Raw genomic sequence first — 21332 nt, forward strand, 5'->3', positions numbered from 1 at the left:
GCAAAATATAGAAGGCAAAATATAGTTCAACAGCAAAATATAGAAGGCAAAATATAGAAGGCAAAATATAGTTCAACAGCAAAATATAGAAGGGGAAATATAGTTCAACAGCAAAATATAGTTCAACAGCAAAATGGTGCCCGTCATTCAGGCCAGGATAGCACTTTAACAATTTTAGAAGGGGAATTCACCATTCAGGCAAAATATAGTTCAACAGCAAGCTGGCAAATGGTGCCCGTCATTGCCACTTTCATAATCTGTAGGTAACTAAACATTAAAAAGATCAAAGACTTCATTTCACCTGAACTAACAGCTCCAAGCATGGCAATGAACCAGCTGCTACAGCTGACAACAACGGAGTGATATTATCATCAGTTTCAGCATTAGCCTGCAAAAGAATAAAAGAACAGGAGACCAAATATCAGCTAAATGCCTAAAAGCCAAATACTTGATCAACAAAAATAAAAGCCTCCTGAACAAAGAAAGACACATTATAAGCTTAATAATGTTTTCACAGAAAAAGAAAGGTGTTCAGAAAAGATAGCCTTGAAAAAAGTAACTCACTGAGTTGCTGGACATGAAATACCGTCCTTGTGTTAAGAACCATTTAAATGCTTATTTGTTATGCATAAGTTTCGTAAGGCTGACATCATCATTGTCATGTGACTCACATCTAACATCTGCAACATGATATGCTAAACGTGTACATAGGGAAATTGCATAAGTCCCAATTCCATACTCAAGATATGAGGAATGGGAGAAAAACAGAATTCCTTTATGACACAAGGATTTGAATTTCATTGTCAGACAACTAAAGCCAGCAATTGGAGGACTTTTGCCCATTGAATGTCAACCATTGGTATGGCTTCCTGCTAACCATCCATTATAACCATTGAAAGTCCACAAATAAGTGGCTGGATAATATAAGCAGCATTTTATAGGCCTGGCCAATACCATGGTATGACCCAGCAGAGTGAGAATACAAGTTTTGCACAAACAAAAAAACCAACAAGAAAGAGGAGCACATCTAGGGGAAGAATAAATGAAAGATTGAAAGGAGAGAATCTGAAAGAATTCAGAGATGTTTAAGAAAAAAGGATTCTTCGAAGAAAATTAAAGAAATTTTTTTGGAAGGTAACACTACCAGGGATTGAACCCTGGATCGATCACTCACGCTATAATGTCTCCACCAGCTCATTGAAGAAAATTAAAGAATTATAGAAAGAGAGAAGAAAAAAACAGCATCTAAAGAAGGTCCAAAGAATTATGAATATGATATCCACCAGCGATATTGGACTAATAAACGAGGTCGCGTCCATAATGTCATGATGTCTTCCTAACATAGTACCACCTCAATAGACTTTGTAAAACAGATCCAAAATAACTCGGACTATGATGGTGATAGGATGATGAGATAAATTTCTGGAAACACTAGGAAAGATAGAATCAAGTGTTGGAGCCGGTGCCCAATGGGAAAACCACTTGATGAGTCCCTAATCTATCTAGATCAAAGCCATAAACATGTTCCTAGGCAAACCAGTGGACCCCTTGTTGGACCATGCAAGAATCAACGAACAGGGCAAGATTAACATGTTACTCATCCAATCACTAATATTGCAACTGTGGGTTCAACCAAAAAGTAGTGATTCATTGCATATCACAGAGATACGGCTGGACCTCATGTTCTAATTATCACTATCAAGCACATGAGGGTGATAATCAGTGTTCCTAATATCGATACTATTGGCCGATATATCAGCAGATATTATCGGTATCGCTGGTCAGCGAGACGAAACCCATCTAATACCCTCAGAATTTATTTATTTTAAAAATATATATATAATTCTTTTTATCGTGCGATATATCGCATAATATTGCATGATTTTTTTGCGAAATCACCGATATTAGCTATACTATCATGTTGTATTGGCATATTTACAGGAAAATTTTTTTAAAAAAATTATTATTATTATTTAAAAAAAAAAAAAAGGGAAAATCTTTCAATCCATGTAAGAGGGGATTTCGGTACCTGTGGAAGAAGATTGCCTGATCCGGAAGCTGAATTTGGTGGGCCACACGATGGTGCGCCATAAGTGCGAAAGAACTTCGAGCTCCTTTTGTTTTTTGTCAAATAAATCATAGATTTCCTACGAAAGGGAGATTTCGACAACAAATCTGCCAAAAATCGTGGGATTTGGGAGATTTTTTTAAGAAATTTTAGGGATTTAGGGTTCCAGAATGACCGGAACCCAATCTCTGTTGCGAAAATGGCTTCGGAAGCCCTTTTTGATATTGCGGTGGAGATGGTGGAGACAGACGTACGTATGGTTGGTCTGTCACGGGCTCTGTGGGGTCCACCTTGATGTATACGTTTTATCCAAACCGTCCATCCATTTTTTCATATCCTTTAAGGACGTTAATCCAAAACTTAAGAAGATACAAATCTCGAGTGGACCACACCATAAAGAGTGGTGAATGACCATTAAAAATATTTTATAGGCAAGGAAAGTTTTGGTTTAAGATAATCTTTGCATATTCCCTTCATCGGTTCTGATTGACTTTGTCAACAGGTTGGATGACAAATAGACATTACGGATCTACTTAAAGCAAGCATTAATATGTTTTTAATAGTGAACTCTCAATCATCACTGTTTCATGTGGTGTGGTCCACCTGAGATTTCGATGTATTTAATGTTTGGGACAACGTCCTAAAATGATATGGAAAAACAAATGGATAGAGTGGATATACAACATATCATCAAAGGTGGGCCCTACAGTAAGGGTAACACCCAGTCAGCAGTTACTAGCGTAACACATGATCCACGCCCATTAAGATAATGGAAAGAGGATTGGGTGCGACTTGGTTGAACTAAAGAAGTGGGGCCCACATAGATGTATGTATTACATATCCATTCTGTCCATCCATTTGGAGAGATTATTCTAGGTCATGAGACAGAATGGGTCAAATCCAAAGCTCAAGTGGACCCCACCACACAAAACAGTGAGGATTGAACTCCCACCGTTAAAAAATTTGTGAGGGCCACAAAAGTTTTCGATCAAGCTGATATTTGTGTTTTACCTTGGCCCATATTTTTATGAACTTATGAACAGGTTGGATCTCAAATAAACATCATGGTGGACCCCATAGAAGTGGTTTCAAGTTTCAACAATGGGCATCATTGCCCCCACTGTTATCTGTGGTAGGGTCCACTTGAGCTTTGGATTGGCCTTATTCTTTAGCTCAGGCCCTAAAACGATCTCTCTAAATGGATGGACAGTGTGGATATAACACATACATAATGACGAGGGCCACAGTCAGGGTCCCACGCACATGTTGGTTCCGTAGAGCGTTGGGCGCAAAAATGGCGGGACGCAGATTTCCCTGTGAATGCGTATGCTGGGATGCTAGGTGGGGCCACCATGATGTTTCTAAAAAATCCACACCATCCATCCGTTTGTCCAGATTATTTTAGGACATGAGACCAAAAATCAGATGGATCCAAAATTCAAGACGGCCATAGGAGAAGGAAAACTAGATAGAGTTTCATACCGTTGAAATCTTTCTGGGCTCCACCTTGATGTTTATACGCCATCCAAACCGTTTATAAGGTCATTTCCACTGGGATGAAGTGAAAAAACCAAAAAACAAAAAACAAAAAACAAAAACAAAACAAAAAAAAAAACTTAGCTTGATACGAAATTTTCTTGGCCAGACGAATGTTTAAACGATGGTCACTAAAACTCCACTCTTTCCTCTCGTGCAGCCCACTTGAGTTTTGTATCCCATTAATGAGGTGACCTAAAAAAATAGATGGGCCATGCAGATAAAAAAAAAAAATATCATGGTGGGGCTCACAAAGCATTATCCAGTAGGCACCTCACTAATGGCAGTGGCAATACGCAACTCCTGGCATAAGTAGGCAACTTGCGTCCCACTCGGTGGATCCCTAACTATGGGGGCCACTGTAGGGGATGTGCCTTACATCCACACTATCCATCCATTTTGAAAGCTCATCCAGGTTTGTGTGACCTTATGAACAAGTTTGGTCTCAAATAAACATCATGGTGGGCCTTAGGAAGGTTTCAATGGTGGGCGTCACTATCCCCATTGTTTTCTGTGGTGGGGTCCACTTGGTTGTGTTTTCATACATGTTTTGATACATTTATAAATGTTATGCATTATATTTGAATATAGTTAGTTCAATTAGACAACGGAAACCCTTATGACCCCATACAAAGGAAACCTATTGTGTGCACTTTTATTTTGAGATGTTATAATTTAAAAGTGTGTATTAAAGTCTTTTTTAACAATCCCTAAAGTTTCATTGAAAAATTCAATTATTTTTCCAATATTTCCCTATGTTTCCCAAAAAGTGCGATAAATTATGCGATACAAACGATATATCCCGTGCGATAACCAATATGTATCTGTATCCCAAGGGTGCGATACATTGCGAGATACCGATATTTCGAACACTGGAGATAATCATCTCTTTCAAGGGTCAGGATATATCATTGGTCAAAGGCCAACATACTATGCATGCACACTAGTCCATTTTACCATACATCCCACTAAGGCCCTAATACGAGAGTACAATTGGACGTCTCAAATAGAACATGTGTGCTAGATATGCAGTATCTCTCTAAGGTCTATGGATGGTATCCTATACGCGATCCCCAACACGAGATTCCTTAGACAGCCATGCTAATTAATCACAATATATTCTTATCATGAATCACATATAGGGTATAAGCAGTGTATAGGGTGATACAACCGGAAGGATTAAAAATCATATAAAATAATAATAAACTTATACTTGTGCAAATAAATCATATCCATGAATCAAAGTATCAAACTAAGTCCAACCCCTAAACCATTACCCAACTAATCTAGACTATACTTGTATCCATCCTACTTAAGTTGCTCCTAGCCAATGCACACTCGCTCTCTCTTCACTTTCCGTTATGTTCCTTCTGATTTTTTGCACAAACAATGATTTTGTAGTTTCTCAACTCATATGTTTCAAACATTTGTACCAAGGGAACCAAGGAGAATGAGAGGAGGTAGTGAACCTGCATTGGCCTCCTAAGCAATATGCTTCTTGTAGGCCTCGCACTTACTCCTAGAGTGCCCTGGCTTCCCACAATGCCAGTAGACTTTCCCTTTTCCTACCCTTTTAGCGAGCAAGGGAACTTGTTCCCTTTGGGTTATGCCTACCATTGTTGCACTTACGCTTCTTAGCATCAAGATTGCGTCTAGAGGATTTCTCAATCAACATGGCCACAAGCCCCTTGTGACGTTTGATGTTATTGGTCTCATATAGAAACAATTGCATGTGGAGCTTCTACTCATCGCACTTGAGCTCATTCATGTTATAATTATTTATGAACCTATCCTACATAGGTGTCAAAGACATGAGGATCGTGTTGATGATAGTATCATTTCCCTTGGCAGCTCCAATTATTTCCACGTCATTAGCTATCTCAGCCATTTTGAGCATATGCTCGCTAACCGGAGCACCCTCCGCAAGTTTAATGGAGTATAGACTTCTCTCAAGGGACTGGACCTAGGCTGCAACCTGTGCATCGAACATCCCCTTTAGTAGAGGTGTACACGAATTGAACCGAGTCGAGCTTGGCACAGCTCAACTCGGCTTGGCCACTTGCTGACCCCAGCTCGAACTCGACTCAGCTCGGTCCTCGAGCCTGACTAGCCAGCTCAGCTCGGCTCGGCTCGGCTCGGTCCTCGAGCCTGACTAGCCAGCTCAGCTCGGCTCGGTTCGGTCAGCAACTCGGGCTAGTTCGAGCCAAGATCAAGCCGAGTCCGCCTGTGCAACATTTTCACAAACACATGGACGGCACCTTCAAAATCTCACTGCATGTAAAACAACAGCAGTGGTTTTACAGGTATTTCATCAAACACCTTGTTTCATATACATACCTTTCTTGCCACCAGCCACACTTCGTTGAGTCATTTCATCAAACACTTGGTAAGCAACAGCAACATCAAAGTAACCGAGTCATCAAACTGGTTCGATCCGAGTTTGATTCAAGTTGGGTTAGATCCGAGTTGAGTCGAGCTTGGGCAAGCTCGAACTCGGTTCGAAATTTTTTCGAGCTCAAAAAATCAACTCGACTCGGCTCAACTCGGCTCGAACTCAGTTTCGAAGGGAGTCGAATCGAGTTTTTTCAAGTCAAGTCGAGCGAGCTAACCGAGCTAACTCTGCCTGTGTACAACCCTGCCCTTTCGGGCTCGTTTGGGAGCTTATAAATGGAGGTAAATGGGAAATGGAATTGGAGGTAAATGAATTGGGAGTAAATGGCTTACTCAAGTTGTGTCTGGATGGGAGTAAATGAAATGCATTTGAAATCCAATTTGGATGGGAGTAAATGGGAGGAATTGGAATGCATTGGAATTTTTCAATATATTCTGAGGTACATATGTGATATCCTAAATCAGCTTTAATATCTCAAATTAGTGTACATATGTGATATTTAATAAAATGATTGTATGAAGCCCATTGAAGTATATACTTCAACCAAAAATGAGAAATTTTTGAGCTTCGAGTGGGCCACAAACGTAATGATCACAAAGAAGCAACTTCCCAACGCTTTTTAACCATCCATTTAGACGGCCAACCTTTGGACGGTTTGAATCATTCTATTGGTGTGATTTTAGTGAAGTAGCTAGTAATTGAATTGTTTCGGAGTATCATTAGCATGCCATGTGTATGGAAGACATGTGCGTAGAACTACCTTTGTTTACTAGTGCGACTCTCCTAGGGAGCTCAAAAAGGCATTTTCACCCCCATTTACTTCCAAATCCTCTCTTGTAGGTAGGATTTCATTTACATGCTCATTTACTCCCATTTCATTTCATTTACATGCATTTACTTCCATCCAAACACATCTCAAATACAATTTACCTCCATTTACTTCAAATTCCCCACATTTACCTCCATTTACTCTCATCCAAACAGCCCCTTAGGTGAAATTAGATGTCCCTAGCATTCATCATGTTCCACATTTGATTGTGGAGTACGTCAAATATAGAGGTCAAGATGTGACCACATCATTGTTTTTTTCCCACTTAGCATAATTGGAAGAGACAGCCGAGGATCTCGAGTCACCTTTAGGGTCAGGGCCAAGCATAACTATTATTAGTTGTTTGTTTTGGTCCATAATATGTACAGTATTTTTCCTTTTGTTATTAAGGGTATTTTTGTCATATTGACTTTTTATTATTAATATAAAGGGAAGAGGGTGGGCGTCCAACCCTAACGTACCTTTTCTCTCCTCTCTTTTCTTCCCTTCTTCTCTCTTTAATATATAATTCTACAGAGGATAAGGCCTTAGATAGGAATAATTGGTGAAGTAAGATCCCTCAAGGCAACCGCAATTGTTGGGACATAGCTATTGATGCAGTCAAACCCCAACCTATAGGTGTGGGGTGGTGATCCAGATTGGAGCCATCTTATCAACATGTGGTCCCCATCATAAAATCGTTTGCATGCTTTATTTGGAAAGATTTTGCCATTAGGACTCTTTCTCCATTATTTCTTTACTATTTAGGAAGTCGAGATTTTTTTGTCTAATGTTTAGTGTTTGTTAAGTAGTTTAGTTACTCTTTTTATTATTTTAAGAAATCCAAATTGGCATTTATTTATGAAACATAGTCAAGGCCACAAAGGAAACTTTGCATATAACTCTATGGGTCTACCCCATGCGCATAAACAGATTATCGTGAATTGAAATAAAGATTGTTCTCTTGAATTCCTGCGATGGGAATTTCCTTGTGGTGTAATGGCCTAGAAAACTGGTGTGACACCATCAGGCCCTTGAGTGGGGTGATTATGCAGCCATCCCCTCCTTGATGTTTATTTACACGTTCAAATCTGGTATTTCCAATTTCAGATTTATGCAATTAGTTTTGTCTGATCCTAGTTGCATCAATTTGTTAACAGAGCAAGACTTGATTCAAAGACTGAAATTGTTCCTCAATCATTCGAAATCCTATCTAAACAGTCTCCCAACTGATACCAATATCTTTAACCCAGATTTTTCCCTAAAACTAACCCCGTGTCTGTCCTGCAAGTATGTCATATTCTGTGAAGTGACATAGCCTATACCTTCCCAAACTGTCCATGCAACTTGTTGCCAAATCGCTCTTAAGTGCAACCTCAAACTGCAGAGTCTGTAAACACAGTCCGTCATAAAACAACACCCAAATTCTCTCCCAACTAATTCCAGAATGTGTCCCTAACACCACCTATACCAATCCAATTAGACTATAATGAATAAAGAAATTACAGCTATCAACTTGTCCTACCAAATGAGTCCATAATAACCACGATTCAGACTCTAGCACCTTAGCTGTCCCAATTTTGCCTCCAATTGGACCTATAGCTGGAGAACCCAAATTTTTTTTCCCGAGTACCATCTCCAAACAGTGGCCTAATCATAGCTCTTATCAGACCCAATCTGAACATATTTTAGCAAATAACCAGCTCATCCATATGACTTATAACCTATCCAAGCCAACCCCAATCAGTCCAGAAAATTTCTCATAAAACCCAATCTACCTGCAAGCTGCAGCGCATAAACTCAAACCAAACCACATGTCCAAAGTGTTGGTGCAATCAAGGCCCAACCCATACATGTGTGATGAGGACATCCGACCATTTAGAGTGTACCAAAGGCGGTCAAGATCGGCCCAGCCTTCAGTTCGGCTCGATGACTTGTACATGGGCCCAGGTGGGCCACACCGAGGCCTTGAAGACCCTACATGCATGATCATGCATCTCCAAAAACCTTACACTAGGAAAATGCATGTGGGTTGCTTCATTGGGATATTTGGACCATTATATCACGAATATATGATGATCGAAACATTGGATCGCATGGACAGCTTAATTGGACCGTTGATCGTGGGCCATCGTCGTCAACGAACATCATCGAATTTTATTTACTTTAGGATTTTATTTTTAAGCTTAGATTAGGTGTTTTTCCAATTTATTTCATATTCTAAACATTTATTTGATGTTTTGTGAGGTTTGGGATATGATGGAAACCAAAAGGAACTGAAAAGGGCATTTTCGTAATTTGCAGTCCAAGCTTGAATGGTGGGGGTTATGCATGATGATTGGAAAAAAAAAAAGAAGAAGAAGAAAACAAGAATTCTCTCTTCCCATGTGCGATGCATGGAAATCTCTCATGAAAAGAGACGATTTTGGTATGAATGCAAGGGTGTGAAGCCCATTGTCTTTTTCTCCTCCCTCATTCTCTACAACCAAGGTATCTTCTTCACTTTCTCTTTCTCAATCTCTCTCAACCCCTCTTTATTTCTCTCCATCTCTTCTTTTTCCTTTTGCTTTCACCCAAAACCCATTCTCATCCCATCCCATCCATAACCCACCTAAGCCAACCCTATTCAAAGCCATAAGACTGTACGGATAAACCCGAGATCATACGTCATACGAGTGTGTCGTACTGCCATCTGTATGGCCCGCCCCTCCTTTCTCTCTTTCCCTCTTGATTCTTATTCCTTTTCCCCTTCAAAACTATTAACCCTAAGCCTAAAACCTTAAACCAATCTATAGCCCTCAAAACCCTATCTCCCTACAAACCCTAATTCCCAAACCCCCAAATTTCCTTACCCTAATTCCTAAATCTCCAAATTTCCTACCCTAGAAGTGCGCCAAATCTGCCCATTGATTTAGAACCTTGCCTATGCTAATATGGGGGTTCCAATCCCTCATTGGGCCTTGGGTTTTCATGTTTATATAATCCATACTTGTGTAGGATTGTGATTTTAGCATAAATCTGAATTTTATTGCCTTTTTGGTACTCTTTTGATTTACTGTGATTAATCCGTTAATAATCTCCTTCATCCAAGTAGTTAAACACACATCCTGCATCAATGTGTGGGGAGGTCATTCAAAGTGGGAACCCAATCTGATCACACTTGGTTTGCTGAAAGAAAAGACGACAGATGATTTGATAACCATAGTGGCAAATCCTAAGGAGATCCTCCAAGTAGAGATGGATGAGCTAATCACATCCCAACGGTGGTCAACTGAGGCAGATCAAAGAATTACGAAACAGGAGGCACAACAACAATCTCGGTTTGAGAAGAGAACAATGACCCAAGAACACAGTCTACTATGGATCTCAAGGAAGATTGAATAAGAAAACGGCTAGCCATCCATCATCAAGTGCTACTGAAGCGAAAGGCAATAAGCTACAAAGATGAGATGCTCCTATAGATTGCTACTAGCTACTAACTTGAGGATGAGTTTCTTTTCTTCTTCTTTTTCCCTGAAATCGGCTTGGGGGAAAGCCCCAGTCCATATATTTGGGGAGGTCACCCAAAGTTGGTTCTATCTAATCACATGTATGGTCGCCCTAGAAAACCCAAAGAGAGGAAATTAACATATACAACACCACATTGCAAATTCATTCCCAACAAGAAACCATTGGTGGATTTTAACTTATAAAACAAGCACTTGAGAGTGGCTTCAACAAGGATATTATGTACAGAAGTTCCTCCAATTTGTGTGTAGGAATTGATGTTTTCAAATCTTTGTAATAAATGGAGAGTCTACCTTTCCTTGCACCATTTTTCATGGACTTATTCAGTAATGAGAAACATTCAAAAAGAATCTGAAACTTCTAAAAACGTGCATGATTTCAGTCTTAAACAAGCAAGCAGAAGTCTAATCTATTTGAGGTGGAACTAGTGTTCGAGTTGTCGGTATCGCTACAAGTTTCGCTGGCTGGAGATAAAGATATAATATCGTTATCGCCGATAATATCGCCGATAACTGGAAATGCAGGAAAAAAGCGGGAAACATAGAAAAAATGGTGAAATTTTTCAGTGAGACTTTAGGACATGCCTAAATATACATATTTACATATTCAGGAATGAAAAATTTGCAAAAAGAATGCATTAAATTAGAAGTTTCCATTTAATAGGGGCTAAAAGGCATGCGTTGTTGCAAGAAAGCACTCAAGTAGTAACTAAAATGAGTTTATATAATACAAATGCAACTATAGTACAATAATTAAGATTTGTAAAATTAAATGAACTCACAAAGCATACCTTTTTTGCCATCCCTCATCCCTACATGGAGTGATGAGGTGTCTTGTAGTCATGGTCTAAATCTTGATTGTAGGACCCACCTCAATGTATGCATTGTATATCCACAACGTTCATCTATTTTGTTGGCTGATTTTAGGGTGTGGAATCAAAAATAAAGTAGATACAAATTTTGTGTGGACCACGCCATAGGCAACATTGGTTAGTGACCATTAAAAACCTTTTGTGGGCCATATAAGTTTTCGATCAAGCTGATATTTGTGTGGTTTTTTTTTTTTTTTTTTCCTTTTCATTCAGGTCTGTTTGACCTTATCAATAGGTTAGATGGTTAAAAAATATTACCGTGGACCTTAGGAAAATTTTAATGGTGGGCATTCAACCACTATTTCCTATAGTATGGAAGACCTGTAATTTATATCTTCTTAGTTTTTTGTATCACGCCTTAACAAGTGGGCCCTACAGGCACCCACGCCACTGGTTCCGAGGTTACATCCAAGTCACGCTCTAATGAGAATTAGGTGCAGACTCACACAAGACGGTGTAACCCTTAGTGCGGGGACTACCTTGATGTATGTCTTCTATATCCATGTTGTCCATCCAATTTTTAAGATTATTTTAGGGCATGACCCCAAAAAATGAACTAGATCCAATTCTCAGTTAGACCTTACCTTGGGAAAAAGTGGCAATTGTCCGTCAATGGGCCACAAAAGTTTTGAATCAAGCTGATATTTATTTTTTTCCCTTCATCTACGGTCATGTGACCTTATCAACATGTTGGATGTCAAATAAACATCACAAAAACATTATGGTGGGCCCAAGGATCACGTGACCTTATGAACCACTGTGTACCTTATCAACATGTTGGATGTCAAATAAACATCACGTGACCTTATCAACAGTTGTGTACCTTGTCTACGTGTTGTATGTCAAATAAACATCACGTGACCTTATCAACAGTTGTGTATCTATACCGTCCATTCATTTTGTGAGATCATTTTAAGGCATCAGACAAAAAATGAGACAGATCCAAATTTAAGGTGGACCACATGGCAGGAAACAGTGGTCATTGAATGGCCACCATTAAAAACTCATCGGGAGCTACAAAAGTTTTGATCAAGCTGATATTTGTGTTTTCCATTCATCCAAATCTTTGTGACTTAATCAAATAGTTGGATGGAAAATAACCATTACAGTGGGCCTTAAAAAGTTTTTAATGGTCAGCGTTCAATCACCGTTGTTTCCTTTGATGTGGTCCACCTGAAATGTGGATCTGACTCATTTAACGGCTCATGACTTAAAATGATCTTTCAAAATAAATGGACGGCGTAAATGAAACACATTACATCATGGTGGGCCCACAGAGCAGCGAGCACTTCACGTCTCACGTGCGGTCATCCCGTAAAAGGGAGCTTCGAATGCGGGAAACCATTTTGGGGAAACCATCTTCCGAAGCCCTCGAATCTTTCAAATCCTTGAAATTTCTCAAATTCTCTCCAATATTTAGGAAATATCCACCCATCTATGCAAGATTCTTTGCCGAAATTGCTGCTTCTTTGAAATCTTTTTTTAATTTGAAGGAAAAAAAAGGAAAAATCGAGGTTTTTTTTACATGTGGAAGAACAACGTTCGGATTTCGACGTTGATCTACTGGTGTGCTACCTCCAAATTCTGAATCCTCTTTTAAAGGTATCGAAAATATCCTCTTACATGGATCAGAATGATTTTTCATTTTCTTCATTTTTTTTTTCAATTTTTTTTTCATATTTACGCGCTCCCGAAATTTTCAGTGGGTTAGCTACAGCGAATTTATCGCCGATAACTTTATTTATCGTTGATAACTTTATTTATCGCCGAAAAATCGCCGACAATTGGAAGAGATACGAAACTAAGGGGTTTCAGTATCGCCGACTTGGCAACACCGATAATATCGGCGATATTATCGATTTTTCGCCGACAATTTGAACACTGGGTGGAACCAAATGGAATCTAGGAATGATCTAGCAAATCACGAAGGAAAGGATATTGACAGCTGCAAGATTATGACCTCATTTTTAAGATGGTTCAGAGGATGAGTTCCATGATTTGATAAAGACAGCTTGATAAACAAAAACATACTTCAAATTTCAAATGCATATTTTCATGCTATAAGGACACTTAAATGATGAAATGTAAAACAGGCATGAACAAAACTATACTGAGCGGTGAGAGAATAAATGCTGCATACATTAGCATGATGTTCTAATAAAATCTTGACAGCATCTTGTTGTGCATGACCTGCAGCCCAAATAAGGGGGGTGCCCACATCACTTTGTGAATCCACATCTACACCTTTTGAAATTAAGAAACTCAGCAACTCCGTGTTTCCTGCATGGATTCAGCTTTATCTAAGATATTGAGCATTGCAAATACAATAACTGACCAAGGAAGAACAGCATGGAGCTTGAAATTAAAGAGAGGTTGAGTTTGGCATGAAAGAGAAAAAAGTTTGATCTATGTTATTATTTTTGTCGGTGAAATTTTGACTCTTACATTCATACATAATCAAGTATGCGGTTCACCTAGAAGTAAAGACTAGTGAATAAAAGGAAATGAATATGATATCAAACATGTGTGCATGAACATGAAGTGATTCAAAAGAAGACTAGAAAGAATGAAATCCATCTTATCTCATATGCTATGAAGGAGTGACTGTTAGAAGTCAAAAGCAAACAAGCAGCTCTCTTTGGATCTCTACCTCCAAATCCATGGACATAAAATACACTTTGATCCTTCAAAACAATTGTACATAAGTAGACCGTGCAAATGAGTACTGACCATTTGTGCTTTTGGTTAGTAGAGGTTATTCAAATACAAATAGTGGGGTTCACAAAATCAAGACCTGACAGAAATGACAAGTTCATAAAATGCCGGCCATCTCTTTTTCTTTCTAACGGATATTTCATTGACAAGTAGAAAGAAAAGAGGAACCAGACCTGCTAACAAAGAATGAAACCAAATGAGAAACCAAAAAAACTATAAAAGCTAGAAGAGCTAGAAGGGCACTTTTGATCAACATCATCATCCCTTACTGATGGCACTTTTGATCAAAAAGCATGGTTGGACGTTTTCAACATCTGAGATAACGTGAAAGGATATCCCTCACTAGAAGGGCCAACTAGAAGTACTCAGATTTGACTTTAAAAGAGCTACTCTAATAAGGATAGAGGCGGTAAGGAAAGAAACCCATCACAATTAGAAAAGAAACCATTGCCTGAGTCCCTCGATACAACCACCAATATTTAACTTTGCTGCCCTTCCCCTAGGCACTTCATAAATATATATACAAGTCAAATTAGCATCAGCATCGATACTGTAAATCCTAGCCAACTTTTGGTAATGAGTCCTAAATGGGTATATTCAGACAAGGTCAGTTGACTGCCACTCAGCAATACTCCAAATCAGGTGAACCTAAGTGAGACTTCTTCAGAGCCTTCATTACAAAATTCCAGCATTTCTTTCTTCCAAATATATCAAAATGTGTACGAGGCTATATGCCAGCATTCTGATCGAAGAGACAGATCGAGTAGACAGATCTAGTTCATGGAAATTCAAGGCCATATGCCAGCATTCTGATCGAAGAGACAGATCAAATTCATGGAAATTCAAGACTATGCCAGCATTCTGATCGAAGAGACAGATCTAGTTCATGGAAATTCCTCGGCAAGGAATTTCTTGGGACATATACAAAATTTGGGAGTTTATCAAGATCATCATCATCATCATCTAAGCCTTTTCCCAACTAACCAGAGTTTCTAGCAAGGATCATAACCTCAATTAAACCATAGGTCATCAAGTCTTTTCTTATTACCTCCACCCACGTACTTTTGGGCCTTCCCCTCGCCCTTTAGAGCCTTCAGCTTTAACCCACTCTCTATTGCACATGGCCAAACCATCTGCCCAGTATCCCTCATTACCTATTGGAGCTACTCCTAAGTTCCCTCAAGTGCATTCATTTCTAATTCTATCATTCCTCATCTTGCCGCTCATCCATCTCAAAATCCTCATTTCACTTCCAGCTACACTCATCCCATGAACATGTTATTCCCTGACTGCCCAATATTTTGTCCCATAAAGCATTGCTGGTCTTATAGCTATCCTATAAAATTTCCTCTCCAGTTTAATTGGTAATGTGGCTATTACAAAAAACCAAGGTTCTAAATAACAGTATTAGACTGTATTGTAAAACATGGGCTCATATTGGCCAAAATTTTGCCCAAAATTTTTTGAAAAAATTATCATAAAAAAATAATAAATGTAAAACACCAGAATATGTCATTTTTTATGTTTCTAACGGGTATACGATGGATTATCATACCATTCTTTGATAACACAAACCAAGCATGGATTGATAGATTATCCATTATATTGAATACAACAAAAGTAAGATGAAAAAATGATAGTTTTCCACTTCTTCTAATTTCCCCAAATTGTTCATTCTACTTCAGTTTATCAAATATCAAACAAATCTTGTGTTTTAATCCCCAAAATAAGCCTAAATCTAGTATAAAATGAATTTTTAAGCTTCCTCGATAATTGAAATGAAAAAAAAAAAAAACTAAGGGAAAGTTGGGAAAAATAAAAATAAAAATAGGCCCTTTATGGTTGTATCCAGTGTTCGAGTTGTCGGTATCGCTACAAGTTTCGCTGGCCGGAGATAAAGATATAATATCGTTATCGCCGATAATATCGCCGATAACCGAAAATGCAGGGAAAAGGGGAAAATATGGAGAAAATGGTGGAATTTTTCAGTGAAACTTCAGGACATGCCTAAATACACATATTTATATATTCAGGAATGAAAATTTTGCAAAAAGAATGCTTTAAATTAGAAGTTTCCATTTAATGGGGGCCAAAAAAGTATGCGTTGTCGTAAGAAATCACTCAAACAGTAACCAAAATTAGTTTATATAATACAAATGCAAGCTTACAACAATTAAGACATACAAAAGTAAATGAATTGAAAAAAAATACACATTTCTGCCCATATTTATTCCCCTCCACTGGCCGTCCATGTTTCCACCCAATGTCCCTTGCTCCTCCTTTTCCCGATCCAGACGACATTTTGCTCCCTAGTAGTATACAAATTTGCAATAATCGACAAAAAAAAGTGCATCGGCTTGTATTTAGTGTAATAAGCCCAAATCATTTCAAGGGTTAAGATGTTAGATCAAATCAAATTTTGATATCCACCATTAAAATAACAGTGGTCCTAAGGACCGTTGTACTGTTTACTTGACATCCAATCTGTTGATTAGGTCAACACTGCTTTTAAACTAACAGTAAATGCACAAATAAAAATAAATAAATAATGTGTGTGCAAGGTGTAATTTGAATGTGCCTGATTTATGGTGCAACTTACTATGACTCTAACATTTGCTTTGATTTTTTTTTATTTTTTTATTATTTATTATTTTTTTATAATTTTTCTATCTTAGTTACGTTGGCAGGAATGCCATATCAGGGAGAATCCCAAAAGAGCTGGGAAACCTTCGGAATCTAATCTCCTTGTAAGATATCAAAGCAAATGTTAGAGTCACACTAAGTTGCACCACTCATTGAAGTGTGTGGGCCACTTCAGGGTGTGATGATCTAAAGTGTGTGATGATCTGAACCACTCATTCGTCTTAAGGCACCATGAATTTACCATAAACGAATAATTACAATGATAGGATGATCCTAACCATGTAAGGATGTGGTGCAGAAATCATTGATTAGATTTTAGTAATTTTTGTGCACCATTGTTTTAAAGGGGAATGCCAGTATGTAGCACGTGGCAAGATCTAAAGTTAAAGTGGATCCACCATAGAAAACCGTTGTAGTAATCACAACCACCGTTGAAATATTTATAGGGTCCACTATGATGTATTTTTGAGATCCAACCTATTCATAAGTTAATATTGAGATAAATGAAGTGAAAATAGAAATATCAGCTTGATCAGAAACTTCAGTGGCCCATAAGAAGTTTTGAACGCTGGACGTCACTGTCCCCACTGTTTTCTATGGTGGGGTCCACTTGAACTTTAGATCTATCTCATTCTTTTTCTCATGTCATAAAAAAATCTCTCCAAATTAATGGGTGGTATAGATACAACACATGCATCATGGTTGGGTCCACATAGGGATCGATACCATGTGTTGAAAGGAATCGGATTGCGTACTGAGTTACTCGATACGCTCTTATCGTACTAAGTAAAATCTGTTGGGCCCACTGTGAATGTATGTGGTTCATCCACGCCATCCATCCGTTTTCTTAGCTCATTTAAGCAGTTGAAACCAAATTTGAAGCACATACAAAGCTCAAAGTGGACCATAGAAAAGGAAACAGTGGGAATAATGATTTCCACCGTTGAAACCTTGCTAGGCCCCAGAGTGATGTTTATTTATCATCCAACTTGTTTATAACATTAAAAAAAACATGGATTAAGGGAAAACACAAATATAAGCTTAATCCAAAACTTCAGTGGCCCTCAAGAAATTTACAATGGTAGATATTCAATTCACACTGTTTCGGTGGTGTGGTCCATTTGAGCTTTTGATATGCTTCATTTTTTGCTTAAATCATAAAATTATATGGTAATATGAATGGAAGGAATGGATAAAATATATAAATCACGGTGGACCTAACAGAGTTTACTCAGTACGGTCAATCCGCCTCCGTGTTGAAACGGGTATCACCACTCAGGCTGCATTTTGAGCTGTGCTTCTAGGCGTCTTTGGCTACAGCTTTTATCTGTAGCCAGTCCAGAAATCAGCTTCCCTCCTGATTTCAACAATACGTTCTAAGTTGGGCCCACTTTTCCCTTGCCATGCTCTGTGGGCCCCACCATGAGGTATGTATTTCATCCATGCCATCCATCTATTTTTATAAATTATTTTATGATAAGAAAAAAAAAAGGATGTATATCCCATTCTCAATTGGACCACATTAAAAGAAACAGTGTTGAATGAACTTTGACCATTAAAAACTTTTTGGGGACCATAAAGATTTTGGAACAACCTGATCTTTGTTTTTTCCCTTCATCTGAGTCTTCATGAGCTAATTAACAGATTGGATGTCAACTAAACAATACATTGGGCCTTAGGAGGATTTAAATGGTGTATATCCAATCACTACTGTTTTCCCGTGGTGTGGTCCACCTGAGACTTAGACCTACCTTATTTTTTGAGGAAAGCTCTAAAATAATATTTAAAAATTAATGAACAGCGTGGATACAACAGATGCATCATGGTGGAGCCTATATAGCACCTGCCTGCACCAAAGTCCAAGCCGTGGTGGGTGGTGAGATTCCAACGGTGAAAGTGAAGCAACCGCTTGCATCGTCAAAGCCCACCTGTGGGTCCACCATGATTTATGTAATTTATCCACTCCGTCCATCTATTTTAACAGACAATTTTAGGTCTTGAGCCTAAAAATTAAATTTATCGAAACCTCAAGTGGACCACACCATAGGAAACAGTAAGAATTGAACATTTACCGTTGAAAACATCTTGGGGGCCACAGAAGTTTTGGATCAAACTTCTATTTGTTTTTTCCCTTCATCCATGTCCGTGTGATCTTATGAACAGGTTGGATGAGAAATAAACATCACCGTGGGCCCTAGAAAATTTTTAACGGTGGATGTCATTCTTCAAACTGTTTTCAATGGTGTGGTCCACTTGATCTTTTGGTACCCTTAAGTTTTTGTCTCAACCCCTAAAATAATATAGAAAAACGGATGGACCGCATGGATGGACCAGATGCATTCTCGGTGGGCCCAACTGAGTGTGCTCAGTACGATAAAAGCGTACAGAGTAACCCGGTACGCAATCCTATTCACCCCGCGGCCCTCCCGATCCCCAATTTGGGAAAAAAACCTCAAATCCCTCTCCCATTTTGAAATTTTCAAAAATTCCTTCCTTCCCACCGATTTCTCCGAGGTTTTCGACCGCAAATCTCTCTTCCTCATCACAAATTTTTAAAAAAAACCTCTATTTTCGAAGAAATCTCGGCCCGCAAGCGGCTTCCGCAGCTTGCAGAGGATTCTTCGACGGAAAAAAAAGAATTTTTGGGGGTTAAATCTTACCAGAAATGCCGATCTGCACTCGACAGCAGCTGAATCCGCGTCTTCCTCCAAATCCGGGCGAAAAAACAGGTATTTCTTTTTCTTTTTTTTTTGTGATTTTCTCGCCGACAACCCCCCCTTTTATCGATAAAAGTGGGTTGTTGGCTACAGTTCCCACCCGTGGTTGGTGGGAACAGCGATATATCGGACGTATTTTGAAAATACCGATAATATCGGCGAGATTTCGGCGAAATCTGGAAACGAAACGAAATTTTGGGGTTTCGGTGTCGCTGCACTGGCGACACCGAAATTATCGGCGATATTTCGATAATATCGGCGACAATTTGTACACTGGTTGTATCAGCCCTACATCAGTGCCGATAAGGGGGCAAGATATTCCATAACAGTAACGGTGGCCGTAACGGCCAACATCGTTGCCGTTACAATATGGGCCGTAATGCCCATTACAGCTTTTTTTTAACAGAAAGCCTATGTCAGCCACATAATGCTTCATTTTTCCGTAACAGCCATTGCAACCCTATAACACTTGATAGTTACCACTGTTACCAATACATGACGGCCGTTATGGCAATTACGTAACCATTTTAGAATACCTTATAAGGGTGTATCAAACTTTACATTTTCATGTCCTGCATCAACAATACAGGCTACTATGGCCCTTATTTCCTTAAATGGACTGCTTCACCCCCGTATCGCATATTGGGGGAGGCTATCATAACCAGATTTCAAAACTATGCATAAAATTCCAGAGGAACATCTCCACTTCATCCACCTAGCTCTATTTCTATGAGCAACATCCTTCTCAATCTCTCAGCTCTCCTGAATTATCAACCCAAGATACTGAAAATGGTCATTTTGGGACTATCATCTTAACAAATTCCTTGTTGCGCTCCTATTGTTCCTAACAATGCATTCCATATGCTTTGTAATGCAGGGCATTTCACACCAAGCTCGAGTGGGGTAGCCCGTGGAATGCGGGGACACACTCGGGGTGGGCGGCCCATGTGATTTGGGGGCCACGAGCCCACGAGGGGGGTTTGGCCGAGGTCCTAACCCATGAGATGTGGGGCCTGGGCTATAAAGGGATTAATTCATCGTACTCTAACAGTTCGAGCTTTTAGAGCAAGTGGTTAATTGTCCTGCATCACTTTGTTTTAGTCCAACTAATTTTAAAACCTTTAGATTCTAAAGCACCCATCAATAGTTCTAGCTTGGTATTTACCCCCTCCCTCGTCTTGTCAATCAAAACTGTCATTTGGATCTTGTAAATGCCTAATTCATCCATAACCAATGAAGATACAAGCTCAATGTCAACCCCAATGCGATGCAGGACATGAAATTAAATATGAGGTAGAAGATTTCAAACTTTAGATCATACCAATTTCTAAACAATCACAAAAAAAAAAAAAAAAAATTCACGTCCCACATACGTTCAAACATTCAACAAGGGGAATCTATGGGGTCCAAGCCTACACACATTTAGGGCTGGATCAGGTAAAATTATAAACCAAACAATACCCAATGGAGTGTAGATTCATCCAATCCTGTAAAGGACTGTTCCCCAATTCAAGAGATTCACCATATTTCAAATAGGGGAAAACCTAGGGTTTGCAAAAGTTGGAAATACTTAGAATCTTGGATTTTTTAGGGTTAGGGTTTGGGATTTAAGGCGAGAGAGGAGAGAAATAAAGGAGAGAGAAAAACCTGAGAAGGATTCTGCGCGTGGATAGCAGGCGCACGTGCGTGGCTATCTGGCCGCACGTATGTGGGGCCCACGAAACTGAAAAAGGCCAGCTAGGGCTTGGTCAGCCAGGGGAGGCCCACTCTCACACCAAGTTTCGCGACGATCCGCCTTCCGGTGTTTACATGGTGCTCCGCCGAAGTTTTAGCCCCTCTAGTGGGCCAGAATCTGGAAATTTGCTGTAGTGGAGAACTTGAGCACAAAAAAAGGATAAATCTAAATATGGGAGGGTTGTGGAAGATGATAGATGTGGGGTGGAAGAGATGGGGATGATTTGGGATAGTTGTGGCGCACCACAGTAGTTAGCCCTTCGAGAAAGGGAGAGTTTCGCACCCAATTAGCTTCTTCAACTCAGAGGGATAGAGAAGAAAAAAACGCAGAATTTTATTCA

General features: G+C 39.2%; 1 protein-coding gene across 2 annotated transcripts in view; it reads right to left on the minus strand.

The window, feature by feature from the left end:
• The window catches only part of LOC131248974 (uncharacterized), a 66732-nt gene that overhangs the window by 31993 nt on the left and 13407 nt on the right, over positions 1 to 21332 (minus strand). For both annotated transcript variants that reach the window (XM_058249509.1, XM_058249508.1), the window contains exons 5-6: positions 13323 to 13462; positions 302 to 388 (exon numbers count right to left, since the gene is read on the minus strand). In XM_058249509.1, coding sequence (XP_058105492.1) covers positions 302 to 388; positions 13323 to 13462 — 227 coding nt within the window. The remainder of the gene's footprint in view (positions 1 to 301; positions 389 to 13322; positions 13463 to 21332) is intronic.

This window comes from Magnolia sinica, chromosome 6 (genome assembly GCF_029962835.1).
Source record: "Magnolia sinica isolate HGM2019 chromosome 6, MsV1, whole genome shotgun sequence".
Lineage (NCBI taxonomy): Eukaryota > Viridiplantae > Streptophyta > Magnoliopsida > Magnoliales > Magnoliaceae > Magnolia > Magnolia sinica.